This window comes from Pleurodeles waltl, chromosome 11, assembly GCF_031143425.1.
Source record: "Pleurodeles waltl isolate 20211129_DDA chromosome 11, aPleWal1.hap1.20221129, whole genome shotgun sequence".
Classification (NCBI taxonomy): Eukaryota; Metazoa; Chordata; class Amphibia; order Caudata; family Salamandridae; genus Pleurodeles; species Pleurodeles waltl.
This window is the reverse complement of record NC_090450.1, coordinates 745,714,791-745,742,499: the sequence shown is the minus strand read 5'-3', so window position 1 is coordinate 745,742,499 and position 27,709 is coordinate 745,714,791. Positions and strand designations below refer to the sequence as shown.

The window sequence follows — 27,709 nt, the reverse complement described above, 5'->3', positions numbered from 1 at the left end:
AAACTGTTGTTTTTGTGGTATCGGTTTCTCTTCCTTCTTGACAGAAACCTCTGAAGAGCTTTGTGATTCCTGTCTTGGTTTCACGTACTCTGTTCTTCGCTCTGACCGACCACCTCTCTCATTTCTCTTTTCCGGTGAGTCCTGAAAGGAACGAGATTGGCGTGTATCAGTGTATTGATATCTATCAGGCGTTTTCAAATTATCCCTATTTCTGAGATTATACCTACTCTGCGGGGTCTCCGCCCTCGGAGATTCTCCCCTTTCTTTTTTAGGTGTTTGTTGTTTCTTTTCCCAGTGCTTCTTATTACCCTCAGGTTGCTGTTTAGTATTATCTTTACAAATTTTTCCTTGAAACTGTGGTTTCTGTGGTCTAGCCCCTAGGCTATCTCGACCGATACTGGAATATGTTTCCGCTATTATTTTGGGCAGTTCCCGCTCCTGATCCAGTTGCGGGACGCCGCGGAGGCACATGCGCACCGCTAGTGCAACTGCCTCCCCTTTAAGATTATTTAGTATTATAGAAGAAACCGTGGCAAAATTGCCCATCAGTTGCATTCCCAAATCTAAGGCTGGGGCAGCCCCGTATTCATCCTGAATCTGTTTAAGCACTTCCGGTAGGTTTGGCAATGTTGGTGTGCCGTTGTGTAGAGCGCGGCAAACACCGTGCCTCATGTATTACAATGTTCCACTGTGGGAACCATTCCAAACGGTAAACACATTGTTAATATCCTATTTTTATCCTGAAGTCCCGTATGAGGAAATACCGCCTCCAGCGTATTAATTTTTTGTGCCAGCCAAAATGGAGTCTCTTCCCGTTTGGCTGGAACCTTACCCATGATAGAGTGTACAGTCGCCGGGTTTATTCCTGGAGCCACTGCATGTGGTTGAGCTGGAGCAGCACGCGCTGGGTTTGTGTTTAATGTCTGCATCACAAATTGTACTAATCGTCTATATGTAGCCGTTAAGTCTGCATATAAACGATGAACTTCAGCCACCGGCATGTTTGCAACCGCAGGATGTGGTGTATATGTGGCCAATAAAGGCCAGGTCGGACCATCATTACTTAGTGGACCTAACCTCACCGGTAGTATTGTATGGGGTAGGGCGCCATCAAGCCAATTATTATGTTCTTGATAAGATAGAGGTATCTCTAAATATGCGTACGCCCTGTACTGTCCAGGCGCGTTCGCGATCGTATATGTGTGAAATGTATTTAAATTCCCATCTGGTGCTGGTAATGTGACCCAAGAGTAAAAAAGTTCTGTTCTATAGGCTGCATGGGCGGCCACCACAAACGTGACTGGACGCCCTTGGTTCGTAAGACCATGTGCAAGCAAATGCGCTGTGAGTGATTGTCTCATATTAAGAGCTATTTGTATTACCTGGGGATTCGCCATTAAAAAACAGCGATGGTTCAGAGAAGGCACACCAAGAAACGGGGTCTTTCCTTTTAAGGTTCAAGCTTGAACAACCTCCCGCTATATCTAGGATTACCGATATCGCGGTTGTGGAAATCCTTAGTGCCACGGACGTCTCCGATAAAGGAACCGAGGGATCATTATAATATATGAGACCGAGAGAGACTGGTGGACCCGAAAATTAGAGCCAGACCAATCGTTGGCGGTGCCATGTCGCGTTGGCTCTCATTATCCTAATGAGACTACTGGATTTTTGGGTGACAGGGTCGTTCTCAGTGCGGGGGACTAAGTCTAAACCACGGAGAAGGACCCTTGCCGCCCTCAATCCGGTTTTGCTCCGGCTAACTAGCAGTGCCTCATCTCTCCTAAAGGGAAGGGATGATTGTGCAGCCGAGCGCATGACATCTTAGAGCTTCTCAGGGAAGTCGTGGTCACTCAGATCCCAACCAGTTCTCTCATACCAAGTGTGGTCTCAGATACAAATGACAGAGGCAGTTTAAGTTTTACAGATTGATTTAATAAAACAACTGCATTTTAGATAATAAGGCGTGAGCCGCAATAACCAGAACCATACAACACAGTAGGATTGAAATAGTAACGAGGAGAGTGAAACATAAGAATAACGCTATCATAGTGCTATCAGATTACGTTCTCTCTTCTAAGTTCTATTTTGACCACAGAATGTTAAGCTCTAAGCTTGCCTTTCAGGTTCCCCGGGAGGACATCAACCCTCATACAAGAGCAAAGGCCTGTGATCTGGATAAGCATCTGCAACAGGGCAGTCAGCGTCTAGTTGTGGTTCCCTGGTCGGAATCTCCCTCTTACGTGTACTAGGACTAGGAAGTGTTTTTATAATCAACACGCTGGTGTTGTGAGAAACGTCCCTACGTAAGAATGTGTACTTTCTACGAACCCTAAAGACTAAACACCTACCACGTCTATCGGCAATGTACCAGACTGTATCCTTGACTGAAGCACAGAGCGAGCAAGAATGTATTGTTTGAGAACTCCGGTGCTGAAGTAAGCTAAACAGTGTGATAGAAGAAAATAAAACAAGACCGTGAAACTGGTTATTGAAAAAAAACGTATGAGGCTAAAATAAAATGCATCTAGAACAAAGTGCACCGAGGCCTAATGCTTTTAGCCAACGCGCAAAGGCTACATTAAAAATGGCTACACTACAAGACAAGACGCATTTCCCAAACTTGAAGCAAGATTTTTTTAATGTAGTCAGCTTGCTGGCCAAAACTCCTTGACCTGTGATATATTCTAGGATTGTCTGTATTAGGGTATAAAGGGCCATATGTACTAAAGCATTTTCCCATAGACACAGAATGGGTAAAATCCTTTGGTACATCTGGCCCAAAGTGTGCTTCCTCTCACCCAGGGGAACTACACTCCATAGATGCAGGTGGACTCCCACTCCATTTTCCTGTGACTCTTGCACCTTTTCTAGTAAGTACATTTTCAGACTTCACAAACACTTGAAGCTTAAGTTTTCTTCCACAATTTCAAAGTTCCTTACTTCTCATTTAATAAGCTCTTTTAATTCACTGCACCAGCTGGTGCAACCCACTGGAAGTGTAAGCTTTGTGACCAGGAGATTAAAAGATGTAGGGGGGGTGGAAGTATGAGAGGCCACCAAGTGGCAATGGAAGACAGCGTGTGCTAAAACACAGAAAGGCAAACACTGCCAAAAGATTTTGTAGAGGTGCTTGGCAAGCCATACAACAAAACAAATTTGCACCTAAAAGTCTTCACGCTGTACAGCCTGGAGGACACGGTCTACACATTGTATGGTGAACAAATCACAATATGGAAGAAAATATGGAAAATATTTCTACGAATTCCACCACTTAAAAAAGCGGTTGTTATAAAAAGTTAAAACTAAAAAACACAAAAAAAACAAAAAATCATCCCTGCTTCCCAAAAACAATGCTCTTTTCACAACCAACAACAAAAATCAAAGATCTTGTCTTAGGCCCTGTGCAGCTATCTGCGGTGGGTTTGGCTAGCCCTGTGGCCATCTCATTTGGGTATTAGCATCTGTGCCATGTGGGATATGATAAAAAAAAAAGTCAGTAGAAAAAACAAAGCTCAAAGTTAAGTTATGCTTAACTTCGATTAAAATACCTTCGCATTTGTTTAAAATAGCATAGAAAATCACTTTAAAAAAAAGTTAAAGTGCAGGTATGGCTGCAATTTAAAACTGAAAAAACATTGAAATTCATGTTAGGATTAGAACTTTAATCTATGACACACACACACACGCCAGGTATGCAAACCAAACCTTCCCGCCAAATGCACCACTTATACCCTCACAATATTCATATCAGTAAGTGGTAATTGCTAAAAGCACAACTCTTTACTGTGGAAAGTTGGCATTGCGGCTCTCAACCTAGCCTGTGTCAGCTACTGCAGTGTTACAGCACAGGGGCAATGGATTTTTCTGCTCCTTCAAAACCATTTATGTGATTACATGACCGTCTTTATTTGCAATTTTTTTCTCTTCTGGGTGTAGTATTTCTGGTCTAGGTTGTAATGGTTGGAACAATATTGTCCCTGTCTTGCACTGTTCCAATTGTTTTTTGATGTACTGTCCATGTTTGTTGTTGTGTGAGCTAGGGCAGAGGCATAGTGTAGGGACAATGGATCTTTTTACCCTTCTAAATGACCTAGGTCATTGTATGTCAGTACTTTATGCAATGTATGTTTTTCTGCTGAAGTCTAGTAGTATTTCTTATCTACATTCTCCGAGGTTCTCTTTCCCCGGAAGAGGTGTCTCTGAGGATCTCTTTTCCCCAAGGCCTGTGGATCCCTCTTTGCCTGTACCTTGTGAGTCCTTGTTCATGTCCTTTCTGAATATAGTTAATAATTTCACATCTATTTTAGGAATTCTACCCTTTTTTTTCAATGGCAATTTTTATTTTGTCAATTTTTTCATACCTTTGGTTCTCAAAGTCACTAAATGTGGCTTTGTGTAATGTCATTGAGTGTGCTAATTTGTATTTACTCCTGGATAATATAGAGTTCTGCTGTTGTTTGGTAGCATGCCATTCTATGCATAACTGGAGCAGAGTGAAGACACGAAGTCAGTTATGCGATAAATGGATGAGCTGTTAAACTGAACTTCTGGTTTTGCATTATTTATTTTTACCAAAGCATTGTAGGGTGTAGCCTCAAAGTTTTCTTGCTTGGACTAAAAGAGAAGATTATTCCTATGGGTTTTTACAGTTCTGTGGAATGGCGCTACTCTGTAGCAGAGATGTAAAAAAAAAAATCATAGATTTTATTTGAAATTATACTCGTCCTTTTCCTTGCACAGCTCTATATATCATGTATAGTGTTTTGAACATTAATCTGCATGCCTTTCTTTGAGTGTACCCAAAGGCGTAGGGTTGCTGCAGCATTCTGAATCTATTATATGACATGTGAGAATGGCCTACAGTTTTTGCTGGTACATAAGGTATAAGAAGATCCGGTCTATGATTTTTATGGTGTGAAAGGTGCTACTTGTGACTTTAACATGTGGTATCAGGGATAGGTTTGAGTTAATGACTTCTTCCAAGTTCCTCACGTCCCTCTTGATGTGGTTGAAGCAGCGTCATATTCCGTTATATCTGTAGATTAATATTTGTGCCATTGTCCACAGGTCATGAGCTGTTTTTTGTGGAATTAAGCTTCAGATGATTATTCATCATCCATGTATCTATGGTAGAGAGGTAATTATCCAGTTCAGGTTCCTGTAGATCTTCTTGGCTTTCCATCTTTAGATTGCCTTCCTTTCAGTTATTGTATGAACGACTGAAAGAGTTATTGAGGTCTGGTAAAGTAGTGAGGTGGATGTTGAATAGGAGAAGGGAGATGATGGATCCTTGGGGAGCTCAACAGTGAAGGATGAGGACCTCATATAAAAAGAAGTACGAATACCACATTTTACTGCCTTGGCGGTAGGAGGCAATCCGTTTTAGTGTATTTTGCCATATTACAAAATATTGGAGCCTGTGTAGAATACTGTGGTGGCACGTTGTAGAGGTTGACTGATTGTGTCAGATGCTTCTGATAGATGGAGTGGTAGAGCAGAAGCCCCATATTTGTCCACTGCCAGTTTCAGATCATCCTATATAAATATTACGGAAGATTCTGCGCCCCTTCATATACTGAAACCAGATTGATGATCTGACATCAGACTATTAAATTCAGTGAAGTTTGATAGTTGTGATAGATTGCTCTTTCGAATAGTTTAACCAAAAATGACCATTGGACTGTGGTCAGTAGATTGTTGGGTTAGATAGGTCAAGGTTCTTTTTATTGATGAGTGGTTTGATGTGTGAGGTTAGCTCTTGGGGGGCAGTGTCTTAGTTCCAATGATTTGTTTAGAATATGTCTAGCTACTTCTCATGCACAAGTTGTTCAAATTATCTTTTTAAAGATCTTTTCTAGGAGCAGGCTCTCTAAGTGATCCTGATTGTCTACTTGCATTGATGATGATGTGGAATTCTTTCTTGGAAAGGGTGTTGGTCGGCTACGGAAGGCTGATTGGTGTCTGTTTGCACGTGGGTCCTGTCAGGTGTGGATGATGCTCTCATTTTCCACTTTTACTCTTTTAGATGTGAAATATGTACCCATTTTTTTCACAGGAGGCCTGTGATTAAGGGGTTTCTCTCTATTGAAACTCTGGTTTGCTGAATTCTGGTATGATCTTATGGAGTTCTTTTGATTGGCAGTCTGCCACCATCATACAAGTGGATTAGTGATGTATTTTGGCGGTCCTTATGGCAGCCTCGTATACTGCATTTTATTGGGGCAGAAGAATCTTGCCTATTTCACCACTTGATTACCTCCATTTGTGTTATGAAGGGGGTGAGTTATGTTTTCAGTTTTTTAATTTTGTCACTGATCCTAGTGGATTTTTCCTTGAGATTGGTCAGTAAAGAGGGTTTTAGTAGTATTTGAGAATGGCTGCAGAAGAAATGTACTCCATCTGCCTTTTCTTTTCCTGTTCTGCTGCTCAGTTTGAATCTTCAACCTGAACTCCATGCAGATCATCTGAAATGCAGATGCAGAGATACCTCTGTTGATATAAATTGTATCACACCTTCCAAATATTTCAAGACTGAGAATGCACATTGGGTCGTTTAATGAGCTTCAAATACCCTTCAGGTTATACAAAAAATGCATCCACCCTTCTTCTAGGAGCAGTGCAGTGCAGTGCTTCATACAAAGCAGACCACTGAGATCTTCTGGTTAGAGAGATCTGGCTCCCCATAGATATAAGCCAAAGACTCTTTTGATTTATAATTTTTTGTTGACTGGGCCATATTTCAGAAAAGCCACTTAAAACAGTTCAAACTACAGATGTTCTAGGCACTCGTCCTAGGCACTAATAAAGGCTTGCATCTTATGGAAGTTTTGAAGTAACTATCCGTGACTCTGTGTTCTCTTATTCATACTGCCATTTTGGTATTTTTATTTTGAAGGTTTTTCAGCCTTTTAGCAAGAATACCAGAATCTTTGAAGAAGCACCTTAAGATTCAGAGGATTCTAGGCAAACTCAAAAAGCTTGAAGAGAAGCAGTACATTAAGATCCGACCCAACGCCTTCCTCAAAGTACTGAATGGACTGCGCCCTTGGGAGCTGTGTTCACCAGATATCTCTGTGGCCATTGAGGTAACATTATTCCCTGTTCCTGTGATGTAACATAAGAAACTATCTGTATGTGGTGGAGCTACTGTGAACTATCATGCACTTGTGCCAGAATATAAGATGTCTTTCCAAAGTCTGATGGATTTTTTTGGGATACAGAGGAATGTATAAAAAGTAGGCTAATTAACAGTTGCAAACAAAATGTGTACTATTCAAACAATTCACTTCCTGCACCCTAGCTGTAGTTTGATCAATTTCTAGTGTGTAAAGCAGCATTAATTTAAATTAGATCCTGATACCAAGAGGCATTCATTTATAACAAGAAGAAGGCCTGCCATTCAGAGCTTCTATAAAGTTATCTAGTTATTGGACATTCAGCAGAAAAGCCAGATCCAACTCTTGACAGAAACGCACATTAAACGCACATTATTCATCATCTTTCAAAGCCTACAATTATCCCCTCTCTATGGATTGACTATTTTGTGATTCCAGCCTGCTCTATCCCCGGGAACGATACCTATGAATTGTGGCTTGGTGAACTGTGCCTATAAATTACTCCTAGGTGAACTGTTACATTGTATGAATAGTTCCTAAAGCCACTGTATGCCTTGCATATTTTCCACACTCCACATTCTTACATTCCAGGAGTGATGGAGCTTACAGAGGTGTCAAGATGGAGTTCCTAATCCCAGGTTGGTAGCAAATGAAGGCTTCTCCTGTGGCGTTTTCTGTTTTGAACTTGTTGGTCTTCAGTGAAGTCAGTGCTGGACTTGTTGCATTAGCCACCATAGAACTTGATCCTGCTTGGCAGATACGGTGGCCTGTTGGAGCTCACTGCTTTCAAATCGATGCAGCAGATCTTGACGTGTGGGTTTCAAACACTTGTACTTTATCAGCCCCTTGATCTGTCCTGTCCATGCATGTAGAATTCTCCTAATCGGTACCAGGTTCATTGTGATGATGCTGGCAAGTAGGACACTACCTTCATCCAGTATGGATAGTACCAATGCTTATTGAGGGTCACATTAGTGCAGATATAGCTTGGCTGTATGAAACATGATGAGTCTGTCAAAAACACGTTTTTTTTTAACAATGTCTCTTGTGAAGCTGCAGTCGCTTTCGATGTGGAACTTGAGAAACTTGATTCACTTCAATAATGGATTGAATCCTTTCAGGCTGATTAATATGAGTGGTACTTATACTTTAGCATATCTGAGGTCGGTAATGTGGCCAAATGATAACTTCAGCTAATGCTATGTGCCATCTTTGCATTAATAAAATGTTGACGTTTAGACCCCTTTCTGCTGATATTCTTGTAAGAACTCAGAAACCAAGTCTTCTTCTGCCACTCACCCATGACACTACCACATTATTCCTTTCTCTGGACAGGTATTTACCTTTCTTCAGCAATAGGTCTTTCATTTATTCACATGCTTGAATCATTCCCATTGTCAGGTTAAGAGTTCCAGCCTGACATGGGAATGATTCGGGGAATGATTCGAACAAGTGGATATGTGAAAGATAGCAAAAAGAGGTGCCTTGCTGTCTAGTGTTTCTTAGATTCAGGCTGGAAGATTCAGTCTGACCTTGCAAATCAATTACACAACATGGTTGTGCACAGTAGTTATCTTGTCTATTTATATTCTCCAGTTAACAGTCACAGAAAAGTGATACCTTCATTAGAAAAAGCTGAACAGCACACAATTGTTTGATTTGGTAAATAATAATTAAAAAATAAATAAAGCAAAATCTAAAAGATTGTTTTGTGGTGAGAAAGTGAGTGATCATTACTGTGAAACATTAGTGTGAAACAGGTGTACTAAAATCCCCACAACAACTGTTTGACAATCAAAACAATCAGAATAGCGTAACAAAACACCAGTCCAGATTATCTGATAGAGACTTCTAGTTGCAGATTCTTTACCTGTGAGTTCCCCCAGGCGTCAGTCTGGATCTGTAGATTTTTCTTCGAGCAGTACCTCTGCGCGCCGTCAGGTGGCGTCGGTCGACCCCACAGGCGTCGTTGGCGCCGTGTTCGCCGTGATAACTTAGTGGTGCAAATAGGCGCCACCTCAGCGTGCTGACGTCAGTTCTTTTCTTTCTGCGCCAGCCTGCGCGCATATCCGGAGAGAGCTACAACAATCACTTTTGACTATGGCAACACTTTTGTTTAATTCTTTTTGACGAGGTCGTGGATGCGGCAAGACCAGTTTTAAGCCCTGCGACTCCTGTCACCGAGTGATGATGGTGATGGATCCACACCTTGTGTGTCTCTGGAGCTTGGAGCGCGATCATAACCCGAATCGTGCTCCAAGTGTTGGGCCATGAACCCGAAAGCTTTGAGGGTGCGGTCCCTAAAGCTTTTGGTGGCTCGACACTGCAGCACTCACGGTCTCATTCCAGAGGAAGGTCTCAAGACCGGCCTTGGAGTCACCACCACTCTTCGTCATCGGGACATTCGGTTCATAAGAAAAAGAAGTCAAAGAAGGACAAGCATTCTTCGACTTCATCCCCGTCGCTCTTACAATGCGGCGTAGGAAGAGCGTCGACGCTCTAGGCCTCCGTCCTCGGAGGCTTCATCTGGGTCAGCCCCACGCTTCCCCGACTTCCCGGGAGCCGGAGCCACTTCTGCCCAGCTCAAAGAGTTTTATGAAGCAATGTGCCTCATTTTTGGGCAGACCGACCCACCTTCAGCGACTTCGGGCACAGGTGAGTTGGTGGGGGCCCCCTCGGGTTCGAAGTAGTCAGCTTCGGCCACAGCTCCGGAGGGCTTCTCCGGATCCAATCGCAGAGCTGTCCCGATGCCGGTCGTGCCACAGAGACCTTTCCTGGTGTCGTTTGGGCCCACAATCGGCGTCGATCCCATTCTCATACCCGACGACCCGGAGCCGGAACGACGTTGCTTGATGCCGATTTTGTTCTCTATGGGCTCTCCTGGGCCCAGGTTTGATCCAGACCCTTATGCTTATGGGTATGGATGCAGGGAGAGTTTGGAGGGGGCGCTGGACCCTTTAGATTACCAGCTTGACCCCTAAATGGATTGGTTGCAGGATTTGGGTGATGCTAGTTGTCTAGACACCTCCCCTGACACTGATATGCTCTCTCCTCCTACTGTGGCTACGTAGGAGGGTGCCTCATACTCCATGGTGGTGAGAAGGACGGCTGAGGTCTTGGACCTCGAGCTACCTTCTGTGGAGGTTAGGCCTAATATCCTAACCGACCTGCTTCAGCCAGGGTCTTCCACATTAGAACCCCTTCTTCCCTTTAACGAGGCACTGATAGACGTACTTTTGGGTACTTGGTGCAGATCCAGCACAGGGGCTCCTGTGAATAGGACGATTGCCTTCCACCATTGGTCTGTGCCGACAGACCCAAAATTCCTCACCCAACACCCCACACCTGAGAGCCTTGTCATCCAGGCTTCCTCTTCATCTGGCGCATTCCCCTCTGCACCTCTCGATAGTGAATCAAAAAGACTGGACAACTTGGGGAAGGAGTTGTTTTCTTCCAACAGTCTAGCGCTGCGGACTGTGAACACCGCATGACTTTTGGGCTACTATTCCCATAATCCCTGGGACATGGTTGCGTAAGTGCTGCCTAGAGTTCCGGAGGAGGCCCGGACTGTCCTTTCCCAAGCTGTAACAGATGGGAGGGACGCAGCGAAGTTCATGATTCGTTGTGGAATGAATACGATCGACTCTCTGGGCAGATCGGTTGCATCAACAGTGGCATTGAGATGCCACGCTTGTCTGAGAACATCTGGCTTCTCAGGGGATGTAATGCAATCCTTGATGGACATGCCCTTTGATGGCACACATCTCTTTGGAGACAAGGCGGACTCAGCGCTCGAGCACTTCAAGGATTCCAGAGCAACGGTCCAGTCCCTTGGCCTCGCACCTGGTCCTAGACCCCAGCAGTCCACCTTTTGTGGCTACGGAAGGGGCACCCAACTGCGTCCTTTCCCCCCTGGCCATCGACCCGCGCATGTTGTACAGCACCTGCGTGGCCACGGTTGCGGGATCCCATGCCCCCGGGGGTCAGGGAGCCAGCAGGTCTCCCAGTCCACCCCAGTCCCCGCTTCAGCCTCCGAACCTTCCTCGTCTGTGGGTACACCAGGAACCAGTTGGCGGCAGGATTCGTGATGGTAGTGGTGGCAACTCATCTGTGCAGGTTAGGGGTCCTAGTCTTCCCCTACTTCGACGATTGGCTGTTGAAAGCGAATTAGCCCCAGACAGTCATCTCCCACCTCCAAACTACGGCAAACCTTTTGCATTCGCTGGGGTTCACTATCAATGTGCCAAAGTCACACCTGACTCCTCAGACGCTCCCTTTCATCAGAGCTGTTCTGTATACAGAGCAGTTTCGGGCATATCCTCCCGAAAGGTGAGTCCAGTACATTCAGGCTATGATACCGATGTTTCAGCCTCTATCCTGGATTTCGTTGAGAATGACTCTGAAGCTGCTGGGCCTCATGGCCTCCTGCATCCTGCTAGTTCAAAAGGCCAGATGGAATATGCGGGCTCTGCATTGGGACCTGAAGTTCCAGTGGGCGCAGAGTCAGGGGAATCTCTCCGACAAGGTCCAGATCTCGGAAGGAACTGCAAGAGACCTGCAGTGGTGGTTAACGAATCAGGATTGGGTCAAAGGCAGATCCCTTTCATTTCCCCAACGATCTAAGTCGTGACAGAGGCATCACTCATGGGATGGGGCGGCCACATGGGAGAGGTTGAGATCAGAGGCCTCTGGTCTCCAGCGGAAACCGGGCTCCATATCAATCATCTGGAGCTCCCAGTGATTCGACTAGCATTAAAAGCATTCTTTCCCTCTTTCAAAGGGAAAACAGTGCGAGTGTTCAGAAACAAAACCACTGCCATGTGGTACTGCAACAAAAAAGGCGGAGTGGGGTCGTGGACCCTTTGTCAAGAGGCTCTTCGCCTCTGGACTTGGCCGGAACATCAGGGCACTTTCCTGGTGGTTCAACACCAGGCGGGCTCCTTGAATGCCAGACCAGATGAACTCAGCCGACGATGCGTGGTCGATCTTGAATGGAGTCTTCATCGGAAGGTGGTGCAAGTTCTTTTCCTTCAGTGGGGAGAACCTTGGTTAGACTTGTTCACCTCTGTAGAGAACGCGCAATGTCAGCTGTTTTGCGTGTTGAAGTTTCCAATGCGGCACTCGCTCGGCGACGCTTTTCATCGCAAGTGGAATTCAGGCCTCCTGTACACCTTTCTTCCCATACCACTTCTGCCCAGAGTTCTGAAGCAGATCAGGCAAGACCGGGCCCAAGTTATACTGGTGGCTCCGGACTGGGCACGAAGAGTCTGGTATCCATAGCTGTTGAGCATGGTCGTAGCTCCTCCGATCCGACTGCCTCTTCGGGAGGATCTTCTGTCGCAGCAGCAGGGGAGGGTCCTCCATCCGAACCTGTCCACCCTCTCGTCTCCGTGCATGGAGATTGCGCAGCGACAGTTCGTCTTTTGACCTGCCACGTGAAGTCTGTAACGTTATCTTGGTGGCCAGGCAGCCCTCAACCAAAACCGTATACGCCTGTCATTGGAAACAATTTGTGGCATGGTGCATCGACAAATCTGTCGATCCTCTATCTGCTCCTTTTTCTCAAGTCCTCCTCTTTATTATTTCCCTTGCCCAGCAAGGCTCCACCCTGGGCACTCTTAAGGGATATCTTTCTGCTATCTCTGCTTTCTTGAGGCTAGCAGATCAGCCTTCTTTATTTAAATCTCCTATTGTTGGGAGGTTTCTCGAAGGCCTCACACAACTCTTTCCTCTTGTCCCATTCATCATGCCCCAATGGGATCTAAACATGGTATTAACATACCTTATGTGTATCCCATTTGAGCTACTTCACAACTGCCCTTTACGGCTCTTAACCATCAAGACTGTCTTTTTAGTTGCAATTACCTCTGCCCACAGAGTAAGTGAGCTTAGGCCCTTTCATCTAAGCCACCTTTCCTGGTGATGCATCCTGACAAAGTGGTACTTCGCACAAGGGCTTCTTTCCTACCTAAAGAAGTGACACCCTTCCATGTGGGACAGTCTATCACCTTGCCTACCTTTTATGCACCGCCACATCCCTCTCATGAAGAGGAGAGACTCCACCGTCTGGACCCAAAAAGAGCATTGGCGTTCTACCTTGATCGTGCCAAAGACTTCCGGGTGGACAAGCAACTCTTTGTGGGATATGTGGGTGCAAAGAAGGGGAAGGCGGTGCAGAAGAGGACCATTTATCGATGGGTGCTCTTACGCATCAATATGTGCTACGCTCTGGCTAAGAAGCAACCCCCTGAAGCTTTGAGTGCTCACTCCACCAGAGCTACTGCTGCTACCACAGCACTAGCACGGGGCGTCCCAGTCCTGGACATCTGTCAGGCAGCGATGTGGGCATCTCTGCACACTTTTACCAAACACTACTGCCTGGACAGTCCGGTCCGAAGGGATGGCTACTTTGGCCGTTCAGTCCTGCAGGACTTCTTGGTGTGATCTTGGTTCGCAGCCCACCACCGGGGATGGTATTGCTCGAGTATCTATTCGAAGGTAAGGAATCTGCAACTAGAAGTCTCTATCAGATGTACAAGTTACTTACCTTCGGTTACGATATATCTGGTAGAGACATAATCTAGTTGCACATTCCTTACCGACCCGCCCATCCTCCCCACACTGCGAACTGATTTCTAGGGACAGGAACTTCCCCTTAAGGGCTCTAGTTTTGGCACACCACTCAGTGTTCTTCATGGCTCCGCGCTACTTGCGTGGAAAGTTGTGAAAAGAAACTGATGCCTGCGTTCCGGGGTGGCGCCTATATACGACCGCAACGTCATCACACCAAACACGATGCCAATGACGCCCGTGGAGTCGACCGACGCCGCCTGATGGGGCGCAGAGGTACTGCTCAAAGAAAAATCTCAGGATCCAGACTGACGCCTGGGGGAATTCAAAGGTAAGGAATCTGCAACTAGGATATGTCTCTACCAGATATGTCATTGCCGAAGGTAAGTAACTTGTACATTTAGTTGATACACGTGGTGACTTTTTTTAGTATTGCAATCACACTCTCAGGTATTGTGGGGAGGGCGTATGGAGGAAAATACCCCATAGTGTTAATTGACCCATCCTTTTGCTCTTCCCTAAAACATTTAAGAAATTAACAGTCCAACTTGCTTGGCCACGATATCGCTGATTCTTTTGGAGGTCTCCTCAGGATTTGGGCTGCTGTGAATATCCTACAGAATAAATTATAATGTCTCTCAGTTTTATAGGATAGCAGGTCACAATGTTTTCAAGTGCTGCAAGAGTTTACTTACAGCTTTGCCTTGTAGAAGACCACACATCTCGTTTGGAAAATAAATTGGCAAAATTACCCTATTAAAAATATATATAAAAATGTTCTGTACATACAGGAACTCATTTTGAGAATAAAATATATATTTATTGTGATGTTTATGGCACTGTGCACAAGAAATAGAATCAAAGGATCAAATGTTAGCATTTCCTTGCAGTTTTTCAGGGTTTCAGTCATAAGCATCATCTCCCCAGAATGATCTTGTTTAATCTTGAAAAAGACTAAAGCAGATCCGAATATTCCGGTATATGATTGTGTAGTAGCACCCCTCTAACAAGCATGCAATGGCAAAGCAATACTAGTTTCCGCCCTTGAGAGCTTCCAGAAAGTGAGCAACAGAAAGTTCAAATATGGCTTCTTTGCCATTGAAGGGGCGGCTAAGTGCATTTCATGTAGAATGACAGAAGTCCTTACACCAAAATGAGAATCATTGGTGATAATGTAACAATAACAGTATCTGTATTGCTGTGAGAATCTTTAAACTTGATCCTTGATATTTTTTAAAAATCTTACATCAATGTTCGTCCACCCTGGCCAGGTTGTTGGGCAGCTCATTGACATTGTTCAAGTTTTTTGTGGTAATTTTAACTTATTCATGGAGAAACTTCATTTATCTCAGACGTTTCTGATATATGGAGTGTTGCAGTGATGACCCAATATCCAGTAATATTTAACGTATGCACTAGGTCACTCTCTAACATTTCGTTGAGGTAAAAGGAGACCATCAGTTCCACATCACCATTCTAAAGGCTATTATTTGCTCTTTTGTGTTAGGTTGTGCTATGTTCTGCTCTGTTATGATCCTTTGTTTTACTCTTTAGTTCCATTTTCAGCCTTTTTAGGCATTTTAGGCTTCTGCGCATTCTCTGTCACTTTTGGGCCTCTGTGCTCTCCACAGTCCTCCACTTCCCTCCCACATTTCTTCCCACTCCCCGCTCCTTACCTGTGCCCCTGCCACGTTCTCATTCCCGCCTCTTTTTCCTGTGCTGCGGTAGCTCCACCCACCTCCTGCTCGCTCCTCCGCCCCGGACCTGCTTTATGGCCCCACTGGTGCACCATAGTCAAGCATGTCTGTGCCTGTCCTTGTCTGGATTGCAATCAGCACCAGGATCCTTGGTTGGATAAGCCCCAGCAAAACACCACAGCGCAGCTTTGATCGCTCTACCCTGGGCATCTTTCCTCCTCCTGCTGCTGCTGCACCACACATCACATTGGGAGCTTTCACCTGCACACATTGGTGGTTTTCCTGAAGCAGCACACACACCCCTCAAACACTGGCAACACCATCAAAACATTAACTCAACACCGCTAAACATGTCAAACCTGCACCCAAACAGCCACTCATATGCATGCTTCTCAATACTCGATCTGTCAGCAAATAGAGTACTGAGATGTAGGATAGCCTCAGCAACAACACGCCAGACCTCCATTTCCTCACGGAAACCTGTCTCAACTTTACATCAGCACCCAACATTGCCATGGTATCTCAACGGGCTACAAGATTGCACAACAGTACCACCTTTCCAAGTCAGCAGGGGGACTTGCTATCATCATCAAGGAGACAATGACATGCTCTGCATCCACAGAGAACAGAAGCCCCTTCATGGAACACATGCATTTCAAATTATAAATCAGCAACAGCTTCTTATTTAAGGGAACCCTTGCCTACCAATCACCTAGACTGCAAACTAACTTCAGCAGCCTCATCATGGACTTCATTGCCCCTTTCAATATCAACTCCAGAGATTTCCTACAGTTCGGTGATCTCAATTTCCACATAGAGGACCAAATGAACCCCTGCTCCACAGCCTTCTTCGAAAGCCAACATTGGACTCATCAAGCTCGTCACAGACCCAACACACACCGTAGGCCATACACTGGACCCAATCTTCGATTCAGTCATATTACATACAACTCCATATCACTGCTCACATACACAGACCACTCCATCATCCACTTCCAAATCACCACAGCACAAATCAGTGCACCCAACAGCATCAACGTAACCAAGCTGCAGCTGGGGAAAGCTCTCAGAAGCAGGCTTGCTCAACACTCTCAACACAGACCAACCCAACATCACCAACAACTTCAGTGAGGACATCACCAACTTCAACAAATGGTTCAAGAACTGCACAGACTCCCTCACACCCTTAAAAGCCAACAGACGAAGAAGAGCCAACAAACAAGCCAAATGCCACACAGATGACCTCCAAGAATCTACATTTCATTGCAAACAGCTAGAAAGGGAATGTAGAATTAGCCAGAAGACTAACGCCAGAAGCACATACAAGGCTGCATTCTGATGCTACCACCAGCAACTAAGAAACTCCCAAAAAAAGAGCACTAGGTGAACACTTTGAGGCAAGCACCAACAGCTGCAAGGAAATCTTTTCCATTGTCAAAGAATTCACCACCTCTGAGGCTGCAGTCAAAAGCATCATCCCCTCACAGGAACTCTGTGACAAATTACCAGACTTCTTCCACACAAAATAGCTAACATCTAGAGTAACTTAAAACACTAACTGGACCCCAGAGACCTCATTGTAGACCCACTGGAAAAAGACTTACCAAAGAAGACAAAGCAGCAATAATAAAGAAAGTTCCCTCCTGAGTTCCAGCAGTTCCATGCCGCCACCACATCACTGATCATCAACACTTCCATCAGATCTGTCACGTTCCCAGAAGACTGCAAACATGCAGCCCCACTGCCGTCTTAAAAAAATAAAATAAAAAAAAAGTTGACCCTAACAAGCTTAGCAACTTCCTTCCCATCTCACTGCTCCTGTACCCAGCCAAAGTGATGGAGAAGGCCATGAACAAACTCACCAGCCACTTCGAACTACACCACCCTTCTTAACCACACAGAATCAGAATTCAGTAATAACCATAACACCAAAATAGCACTCAGTGCGTCTACAAACGGCATACGAACCATACTGCACCAAGGAGAGACCATAACCCTCATTCTGTTTGACCTCTCTGCGACATTTGACAGTCTCTCACAACACTCAACAGAAGACTCCACAGCGATCCAAGGACCGGCCCTCAACTGGATAGGATTCTTCCTCACAGAAAAAATACAGAGAGTCAGACTACCACCTTACATATAAGAATAAAAAAACCTGATCTATGGAGTTTCTCAGGGCTCATCGCTCAGTCCCACCCTGTTCAACATCTATATGACTCCGCTTGCTAGCATCATCAGATCCAAAGTCATAATGATCATATTCTATGGTGATGACGCCATACTCATCTTAACCCTTACCAACAAGGCTACCCCACCAGAACCAACTTCATCAACTGCATGATTAAGATAGCAGACTGGATGAGAACCAACTTCCTGAAGCTCAGCTCCAAGGTGAAAGGGCTGGTCTTTGGAAGTCTCTCCCTGGGGCTCTATCTGGTGGCCATTAGAGCAAGGACCCACATGTAAACTCACTGATCCACACCAGAAACCTGGTGATATTTCCAGATGATAAACTCAACATGACAGCGCAAGTCAACGCAGTTAGCTCCACCTGCTTCCACATCTTACGCATGCTACACAGTATCTTCAAATGGTTGCCCCAGAGCACAAGAAATACTGTCAGCAGCCGTTATAGGACTTGTAGCACTGTACTATAATGGAATAACTACAACTATAAGTCCCAGAATTTATAGGAAAAAACCTAGAATGGAGCAGCACATCACACATGGACCTGGGAAACTTGACAGCTATGAGTCACACACACACTCATCACAAGTAGACTTAACTACAGAAACATACTCTACACCAGAATCTCCAAACAGCTGCTATGTAGACTCCAGAATGCTGCAATTAGACCTCCCAGTTAGCACCCACATCTCACCACACCTAAGAGAGTTCTTTTGGCTCCCCATACACAAACGCAACCACTTCAGACTCCTCACAGATGCATACAAAGCACTGTTCTACATTGGACCTGCATACCTGAACAACTGCATATACTTCCACTATACGACTTAATACCGATGATCAGCTACACTCTCACTCGCATAGACACCCCGCCACAAGAGCAGAACTGGTGGTCGCTCATTTGCCTACATTGTACAAACATTCTGGAACAACCTCCCTTAACACATTATAACCATCATCTGGGTTTCTGAGTTCTGCAAAAGCTGAAGACCTTGCTCTTCGACTAACCCTGCTGGGCCTCACGTCTATGCACCTGCTTAAGCACCTGGATACCCTCATGGGTATAACATTACACACAACTTTCCTTTCCCTGATGTATTTTACATTGTTCGTCCAAACATTTCTGGTTCACATTGACAATCCCATGGGAAAGGACCATGTGCAGATCTCAGTAAAGGAATCTGCCTTCTCCTATTAAAATGTAGTTTCCTTGTTCCTCTATACAAGACTAGCTGCTGCCTCTAACAGACAAGCATGTGAACATGTCCGGTGATGGAAGTCATGCAGTCTACCAGGATGATCTCCATTTAGGCCCAGTGGCTTTGTTTACTCTTATTGGGCACTATCGAGGAAAAACACACCTCTTGCATACTTTCTTTTTTCTTTTTTTTTTTACATCTCATTACATTGAAGTGTGTAACCATGGTGACTCATAAGGTGTATTTGATTGCAGTCCGGTTCTAAGTAGACACTCCTCATTAATCGTGCTTTTTGTCCAGTGAAGTTGTCTGATATGTTTTGAAATTTTGATGACTCACAGGGCCTGTTTCACTCATCTCACTTTGACTCTCTCCTTTAAGGGATCACCACCAGTGGCACTTTAACACTGTGTTTCTTGTGAGGGCTAAATCCCTATTGAAAGCAGTAGCAATCAGTGACACTATCCTAATTGCCTAAAAATCCCCTTTTAAGGTGAGTCAATGAGCTAGTTTTTTAAAAGGACAACGTAGATTATATACTGTTGTATTCCTAAAGTACTGTCCAACTTGTCTGTCAACTAAGAAATTGATTTCCCATCTTTTTCCGCAAAGGACTGTGCTTCAACTGAAGAGATACTCTGCAACCTGGTGTCAGAAGGTCTCTGACGTTTCCATTATGTTGTTCACTGGTTTTGAGAGATTGAATTAGGCTCTTTATCGGCTACAGATGGGGGAAGACCCCAGCAGCCCAGCTTTAGAGATATTGGTGGTCATAACAACCCTGGCGGTCGGTGTTAAAGCGGCGGTAAAACCGCCAACAGGCCGGCGGAAAAAAAATTGAATTACGTGGTGGAAACCGCCAACATAGACAGCCACTTTAACACTCCGACTGCCATGGTGGTACAAACACCGCAGCAGTAACTGCCAACAGACAGGCGGAAGACAATGTACCGCCCACATTATTACAAGCCACCTATCCGCCACCTTTTCTGGGGCAGATACACCGCAAACAAAAACACGGCAGAAACAGGACTTGGAAGGGAAAACGCTAACCTCTACACATCCCACGAGGAACCAGGACGCCATGGAATCAGAACTTCAGATTCTTCCAGCCCTTATCTTCCTGCTCCTCTACCAGGAGCACAAACGCTGGCGGCGAAGACCACAGTGAGTACTGCACCTACGACACAGTGGAGGGGGGGGACAGTGACACACACACGCAACAACCCCACCCCCACCGTCACCCATGACAACACACACAATAATACATCATTATACATCACATTTACACAATTCCCCTCCCCCCCCCCTGGAAGAATGCAAGGACAAAAGGAAATGTGTTGAATGATTGTACTATATCCAAAGACAGTAATCAAAAATATATACATATATTAAGATATTCACACTATAAACAAATATATACACCAAGGTATTCCACTATCATAGTCCATAGACCACTGGGCCCAAAAGGCATGAGCGAGGCCCACACTCAGTACCCGAACAAGACGGAGAGAACACTGCTGGGGCATCAGATAGAAATAAAACAGGCACCTCGGGGGAAGGGAAGGGGGGAACCTCAGCCTGATGAGTGCATGACGCCAGATCCACGAGGGGGCTCCATGCCCACTGTTCAATCCTGGGGAGTGCAAAGCCACAGTCTCTCAAGTGGATAACATTCTCCACTAGTTTCTGGAGGGGGCTTTGTGCCCAGAGTGCTTCATCCTGCCAAGGACTGTGAGAGTGGATGTGATACTCCACTGGTTCTGGAGGGGGGTTTGTGCCCAGACTGCTTCATCCTGCCAAGGACTGGGGTAGTGGATGCTGTTCTCTGCTGGTTCTGGAGGGGACTTTGTGCCCAGTGTGCTTCATCATGCCAAGGACTGAGGTAGTGGATGTGATACTCCACTGGTTCTGAAGGGGGCTTTGTGCCCAGAGTGCTTCATCCTGCCAAGGACTGGGGTAGTGGATGCTGTTCTCCACTGGTTCTGGAGGGGGCTTTGTGCCCAGAGTGCTTCATCCTGCCCGTGGCAGCCTCAGTAGCGTCAGAATAATTGGCGCTCACTGACCTGCGGTGCTGCTGGCGGTGGTGTCCTGGGCAGTGGTGCTGCTGGCGGCGGTGTCCTGGGCAGCGGGGCTGGTGGTGGTGGTGTCCTGGGCAGCAGTGCTGCTGGCGGCGGTGTCCTGGGCAGCGGTCCTGCTGGCGGCGGTGTCCTGGGCAGCGGGGCTGGTGGCGGTCTTGTCTGCCATGCAGATCTTCCCAGAGTTGCTGGTTTTACTGTGCCCCTTCCCCACCTTGGATGGTCGCGCAGCTGTCTCCGCACCCCCAACTGTACCCCTGGGAGCGGCTTTGGTGGCTGATTTCTTTCCCCTCCCCCACCCCCGGGCACTGGCCAACTTTTTATGCTTTACAGGTGGGGGACTGTCCGTGCTCTGGCTCCTTGCCACACTGGCTGCCCTGCTGCCTGGCGCACCCCAGTGGTCCCGCAGATGTTGTGGCTGAGGTGCTGGGTTGGGACCTGGAGAGTCGGGCCCTAGGAGACTGAAGGGGTGGGGGAGGTGAGGGAAAGAAGTCAAGGTTGGACAGGAAAAGTTTCTTAGGAACACTGGGACGGGTAGATGGAGGGGGTTTGGGAGTGGAGGAAGAGGTAGTGGTTGTAGGAGGTGTACGTTTGGCGACTTTGGGTGAAGGTGCATGGGCTGGAGGCTGTTGTGAGGTGGATGGCTGTTGGGTGGGTGTGTGGCTGTGTTTGTGTACTTTGGGAGTTGGCCTCACAGACACACTGGGAGAGGACACAGGGGACGTGTGAATGGTAGTGGGGGTGGTGATTGCACGTGAGAGGGGTGTGGTGGTGGGTGTGCTGGTGATGGAGGTAGTGGCTGAGGATGTAGTGCATGCAGGTGTGAGTGTAGACGAGACTGGGAGGGAGGAGGGGTAGACGAGGATGAGGGGTACACAGTGGAGGCAGTGGAGCTCGCTGATGGGCTGCCTGACCAGAGTGAATGCCCTCCAGGTATGCATTGGTTTGTTGCAACTGCCTCTCTACACCCTGGATGGCATTCAAAATGGTAGATTGCCCAACAGTAAGGGATCTGAGGAGGTCAGTGGTCTCCTCACTGAGGGCAGCAGGGGTGACAGGGGCAGGGACTGAGGTGCCTGGGGTGAAGGAGATGCCCACCCTCCTGGGTAAGCGGGCACGGGGCAAACGCTGAGGGGCTGCTGGGAGGGCAGTGCTGGTGGGAGGGGGGTGGCGGCTGTACCTGTAGATGCGGGGGCACAGATGGGCCCGCCACCGCAAGGGAGCTCCCATCAGAGGAAGAGTCAATATCGCTGGTGTCAGCTCCTGTCCCCGCCGTAGAGCTCCCCTTGTAAATTCAGACTCCGTAGTGTCGCCCTCTAGGGCCATGTGGGATGCAGCTCCCTCCTGCTCCGGTGCCACTGCTCCTCCGCCTGATGATGCTAATGCACACAAAAGGGGGGGGGGGAGACAGAAGAAAGACATGTTGAGTGCATGCAATACCGCTACCGTTGGCGGACACTACAGACACAGAAGCCCCCTGCACTGTGCCGCACACTTGGAGTTCCCTATTCAATCCCAGGGAAATGGGTTACAAGGCTATGCCCGATTGCTGCACACATGGATGTCACAGGAGCCTGACTAGGTGTAGTTGGCACTGTACACAGGTGGAGTGGGGTGCCACAGGGCCTGCCTTAAGAAGGGTCCTTGCCTACTAAACTCGCCCTGGCCTCGGGAAACCCACAGCCCACCTCCCCCAGCCAGACACCTCCAATGTGCCCTGAATCAGCAGAATGAGAGTGTACTCACACCCTTGTGGCTGCTGTGATGCCCTCAAGAGCCCATCCAACTCCGGATACGCCACCGCCAGGATCCTGAACATCAGGGGGGTCATGGTGCGACGGGCACCCTTCCCACGTTGGGAGGCCATCCCCAGCTGGGCCTCCGCCGTCTTCTTGCTCCAGCGGCAAATGTCCTTCCATCTTTTCCGGCAGTGGGTGATCCGTCTGTGGTAGACCCCCAGGGTCCGGACTTCCTTGATGATGGCACGCCAAATGTCCTTCTTCTGGTAGGTGCTGACCTACAGGAATAGTACAGGGGAAAAAGATAAGTTATTACTGTCCGCACCGTCACAGTCATTGGCCCGCATCCCTACCCTTGCCATGATGCACATGGACTCACCGTCGTTTCATGCACGCCTCATTCTCACCCCCCCCCCCCATCTTTCATCCACACCACTCCCCACAGGCATTGCCCATACAGTATGCTCACAGTGTACTTACCTGTTTGTCTGGAGGACCGTAGAGTAGCGTGTACTGGGGGAGGACCCCATCCACAAGTTTCTCCAACTCCTCCATGCTGAAGGTAGGGGCCCTTTCCCCAGACACACGAGCCATTGTCTCTTCCAGACTGAGGTCACAGCAGCACTTGCAGTGTAGGTCCTCTCCTGTCAAAGATCAGGTATCAAGTGATTGAACAGAGAGAAAATGGCGGTCACGTCCGCGGCGGTGCGTATCGTCATTGGCTCCTGGGACCCATAGGGTACAATGTTTACCAATGCAGGATTGCGCAGTGGTCTTTGACTGCCTACGGTGTACAACGCCAGCGCAGTTACCTCATATCACATTGTCCCACTTTACAGGTCAGGCAGCCGCCATTTCATGGGCCCACATGGCATTATTTTGGACTGCGTCACACATATCTAGGCCTTGCCTAAACACTCATACAGGCATATGTCGCTTTGCTAATATTTCTGAGCATGCTGTGTTTATGTACCTCAGAGTTGGTTGACTCTCTGCTCGCTGTTCTCCTCCATAGGCTGGGGCATGTGAGGAGATGGCAGCATCCTCCGGTGTACAGACCACTGGGGGACCTGTCGACAATGGAGGAGCAACATGTGATCATCACCTACAGACTTGATCGTGCCACAGTCCAGGAACTGTGTGCCCAGTTGGAGCCAGACCTGATGTCAGCTATCCGCCATCCCACAGGAATCCACCCTCAAGTGCAGGTGCTGTCAGTACTCCATTTCCTAGCAAGTGGGTCATTTCAAACTACAGTGACCATTGCATCAGGGATGTCCCAGCCTATGTTTTCCAACGTGTTGTCTGCCCTTCTGAAACACATGCGGAGCTACATTGTTTTCCCTCAGGTGGAGGATTTGCCTACAGTGAAAGGTGATTTCTATGCCCTGAGACATATCCCCAACATCATAAGTGCCATTGATGGGACACATGTGGCCTTGGTCCCCCCTGCAGGAGTGAACAGGTGTACAGAAACCGGAAGAGTTACCATTCGATGAATGTGCAGATGGTGTGTTTGGCAGACCAGTACATTTCCCATGTGAACGCCACATTCCCTGGCTCAGTGCATGATGCTTACATTTTGAGCAATAGCAGCATCCCTTATCTGATGGGGCAACTCCAGAGGCACTGTGTGTGGCTATTAGGTGAGGACATGGACTCTATACAGTGTGACTAGGTGTCTGGGTCTGGGGTTGTCCCTAAGGGTTAGTGTGTGTCTAACAGTTGTCCCTCGACATTTGCAGGTGGCTCTGGCTACCCCAACCTGTCATGGCTACTGACCCCAGTGAGGAATCCCAGGACAAGGGCAGAGGAATGCTACAATGAGGCCCATGGGCGAACTAGGAGGGTTATAGAGAGGACCTTCGGCCTCCTGAAGGCCAGGTTCCGGTGCCTCCATATGACAGGTGGTTCCTTATTCTACTCACCAAAGAAGGTGTGCCAGATCATTGTGGCCTGCTGTATGCTTCACAACTTGGCTTTGAGACGACAGGTGCCTTTTCTGCAGGAGGATGGTCCAGGTGGAGGTGTTGTGGCAGCTGTGGAGCCTGTGGACAGTGAAGACGAGGAAGCTGAAGAAGAGGACATAGACAACAGGAACACTGTGGCCCTGCAATACTTCCAGTGAAAGACAGGTAAGAAGACAACACAGCCTGCTACATCTGATTTAATTTTACTACCTCTCATCTGTCTGTCATTTTCACCCAGTGTATGGTCACTGAGTTGTCACTTTCCCTTACGATTTCACAGATGTGGGTCCCACTGTGTGACATCTGCTTTGTTTCCGCATGGACTAGTGCTGTGTGACATAGGTATGTTGACATTACATTTGATATAGCATTTTGCCACTGTTATTGCAAATACACATTTTTGAAAGCACAGACTGACTCCAGATTGTTTTTTGATTTAAGGGTGTTTATTTAAGTGCTCAATAGTGGAGGGGGTTGTAAAATGGTCAGGGGTGATGGTGGAGGAATGTCCATGGCAGAGTCCAGTCTATTAGTGTCACAGGTGCATTGTCCAAAGGGGCGTAGGAAGTGGAGCTGGGGCAGTTTAAGTATGGACAGGGTGACAAAGTGTGACAGAAGGATGACAATCAGGGTGGCCTCATTTCTTGGTGGGGGTCTTGGCATTGTTCTCTGTCTTTGTCCTGGATCTCAGGGACCGTTTGCGGGGTGGTTCTCCATCTGCAGGGGGTGGGGTGCTGGTGTGGTGGTCCTGTTGCGGTGCCTCCTGTCCACTAGCGCCGGCAGAGGTGGTGGGCAGTTCATCGTCCAGGCTAGTGTCAGGGGCCCCTTGTTGTGCCACAGGTTCCCTCCTGGTGTTGACGAGTTCCTTCAGCACCCCTACAATGGTGCCCAGGGTGGAATTGATGGATTTGAGTTCTTCCCTGAAGCCCAAATACTGTTCCTCCTGCAGCCGCTGGGTCTCCTGAAACTTGGCCAGTACCGTTGCCATCGTCTCCTGGGAATGGTGGTAGGCTCCCATGATGTTGGAGAGGGCCTCGTGGAGAGTGGGTTCCCTGGGCCTGTCCTCCCCAGTCGCACAGCAGCCCTCCCAGTTCCCCTGTGTTCCCGGGCCTCTGTCCCCTGAGCAATGTGCCCACTACCACTGCCCCCGGGTCCCTGCTGTTGTTGGGGTGGTGGGTTAGCCTTGGTTCCCTGTAGTGGTGGACACACTGCTGCTTGACGTGTCCTGGGGACAGAGGTATGGGCCCGCTGGGTGGGTGCTGCGCTGGTGTTTCCATAGGGGGCAAGCTCTGTAGTGGCCTGTGTCAGTGTGAGGGGAACCGACTGACCCGAGGTCCCAGATGGGCTGGGCTGGTCATCTAGATCCAGTTGGACAGAGCTGCTGTCATCACTGTGGGCCTGTTCTCTGGGTGGAGTGGACATATCTGGACCCTCCTGTCCGGTGACGTTGTGTAGGGGTCCTGCAGGGGTGTAAAGGCATGATTATTGCATCTGTGTGTGCCATGGTGTGCAATGGGTGGGTGACCATGTACCCCAGTGCTTGCATTCCTGTGTAGGACCTTGTGTGATAATGGTTTATGGGGGTGTATGGGTATGTGTAGTGGCCATGCAGTGGTGATGGGTATCCATGCTTTGGTGTTACATGCAGGGCTTGAGTTTGGGATGTGTAGTTTGTGATATTGGGACATACGAGAGAAGTTGGAGTGATGGGGGTGTGGGCGAGGGTGGGGGTATGTGATAGCATGCAGGTGGGTAGGGGATGTAATAGCATGCAGGTGGGTGGGGGGATGTAATAGTTGAGATTTGACTTACCAGAGTCAATTCCTCCAGCTACTCCTGCGAGGCCCTCAGGATGCAGTACAGCCAAGACCTGCTCCTCCCATGTTGTTAGTTGTGGGGGAGGAGGTGGGGGCCCGCCGCCAGTCCTCTGAACCGCGATGTGGTGTCTTGAGACCACGGAATGCACCTTCCTCTCTTCCTGATGTCATCCCTAGTTCTTGGGTGCTGTCCCACTGCGTTCACCCTGTCCATGATTCTTCGCATAGCTCCATCTTCCTAGCTATGGTGGTGTGCTGCACCTGTGGTCCGAATAGCTGTGGTTCTACCCGGATGATTTCCTCCACCATGACCCTGAGCTCCTCCTCAGAGAACCTGTGGTGTCTTTGCGGTGCCATGGGGGTGGTGTGGGTGATGTGTGGGGTGGTGTGTGTTGTGATGTGTTGGGTGATATTTAGAGGTGTGTTGTGTGAGTGATGGTGTTGAGTGCCTGTGGATGCTAGTTTGTAGATGGTGGTTTTACTCTCTGGCCCTCAGTCGCAATTGTGGTTGTAAGGGTTTGTGGGTGATGTGTGTGTGTGTTTTATATTGTATTGGATGTGTGGAAGTGATGTGTGTGTATGTGTATGTGTATCAGGTGTGTGTATTTGGAATTGTCCAATGTGGTTGTGTTTTGTATATGTGTGTGTATTTTGAGCGTGGCAGTGTGTACCGCCAATGGAATACCACGGTTGAAAGACCGCCGCGTGGATTCGTGGGTCGTGATAGTGTGGGCGTATTCCTGTTGGCGTGACAGTGGAGGTTTTGTTATCGCCAGTTTATCACTGACCTTTGGTGTGGCGGACTTGTGTGGGTGTCTGGATTTTGGCGGATTCCAAGCTGTGGGTCATAATGACCGTGGCGGAATTCCGCAGCCGCGGCGGTGTGTTGGCGGTTTTCTGCACGGCGGTAAGCGGCTTTTTCCGACAATGTTGTAATGACCCCCATTATGTCTGTTTTATAAACTTATAAATTCAGGCTAGCTCTTTTCCTGGAGGCACACATGATCTCCAGAAGCATGCAACTAATCATGGTAATCTACAAGATAATTACATCGTCTGACTTGATTGCTGCATGCAAGTGCTGTTCTGGACACCAGTTGTAAAACAGACTTATAAACTGGAGTAAGTGTGCTACAAAATCTTTGCCCGAATCACAACAGCCACTCGTTGCTACTGTTCTTTGTCTATTTGCCGGTTTTGCATCCTTTCCATGTTCTAAATGGATGCTGCTAGATGTAAAGTAAGAATAAGTTGCTCATCTGATTTTGGTAACATTCATAAGGGATTTACGTGAATACACTTATAACAACCTCCATTCTCACATCCCTGTC

The 27,709-nt window shown here is 47.5% G+C and overlaps 1 protein-coding gene across 1 annotated transcript in view; it reads left to right on the top strand.

Annotated features, from left to right (window-relative positions):
* Positions 1–27,709, top strand: part of CCDC60 (coiled-coil domain containing 60) — a 493,444-nt gene that overhangs the window by 451,169 nt on the left and 14,566 nt on the right. The window contains exon 13 of the mRNA XM_069214471.1: positions 6,899–7,088. Coding sequence (XP_069070572.1) covers positions 6,899–7,088 — 190 coding nt within the window. The remainder of the gene's footprint in view (positions 1–6,898; positions 7,089–27,709) is intronic.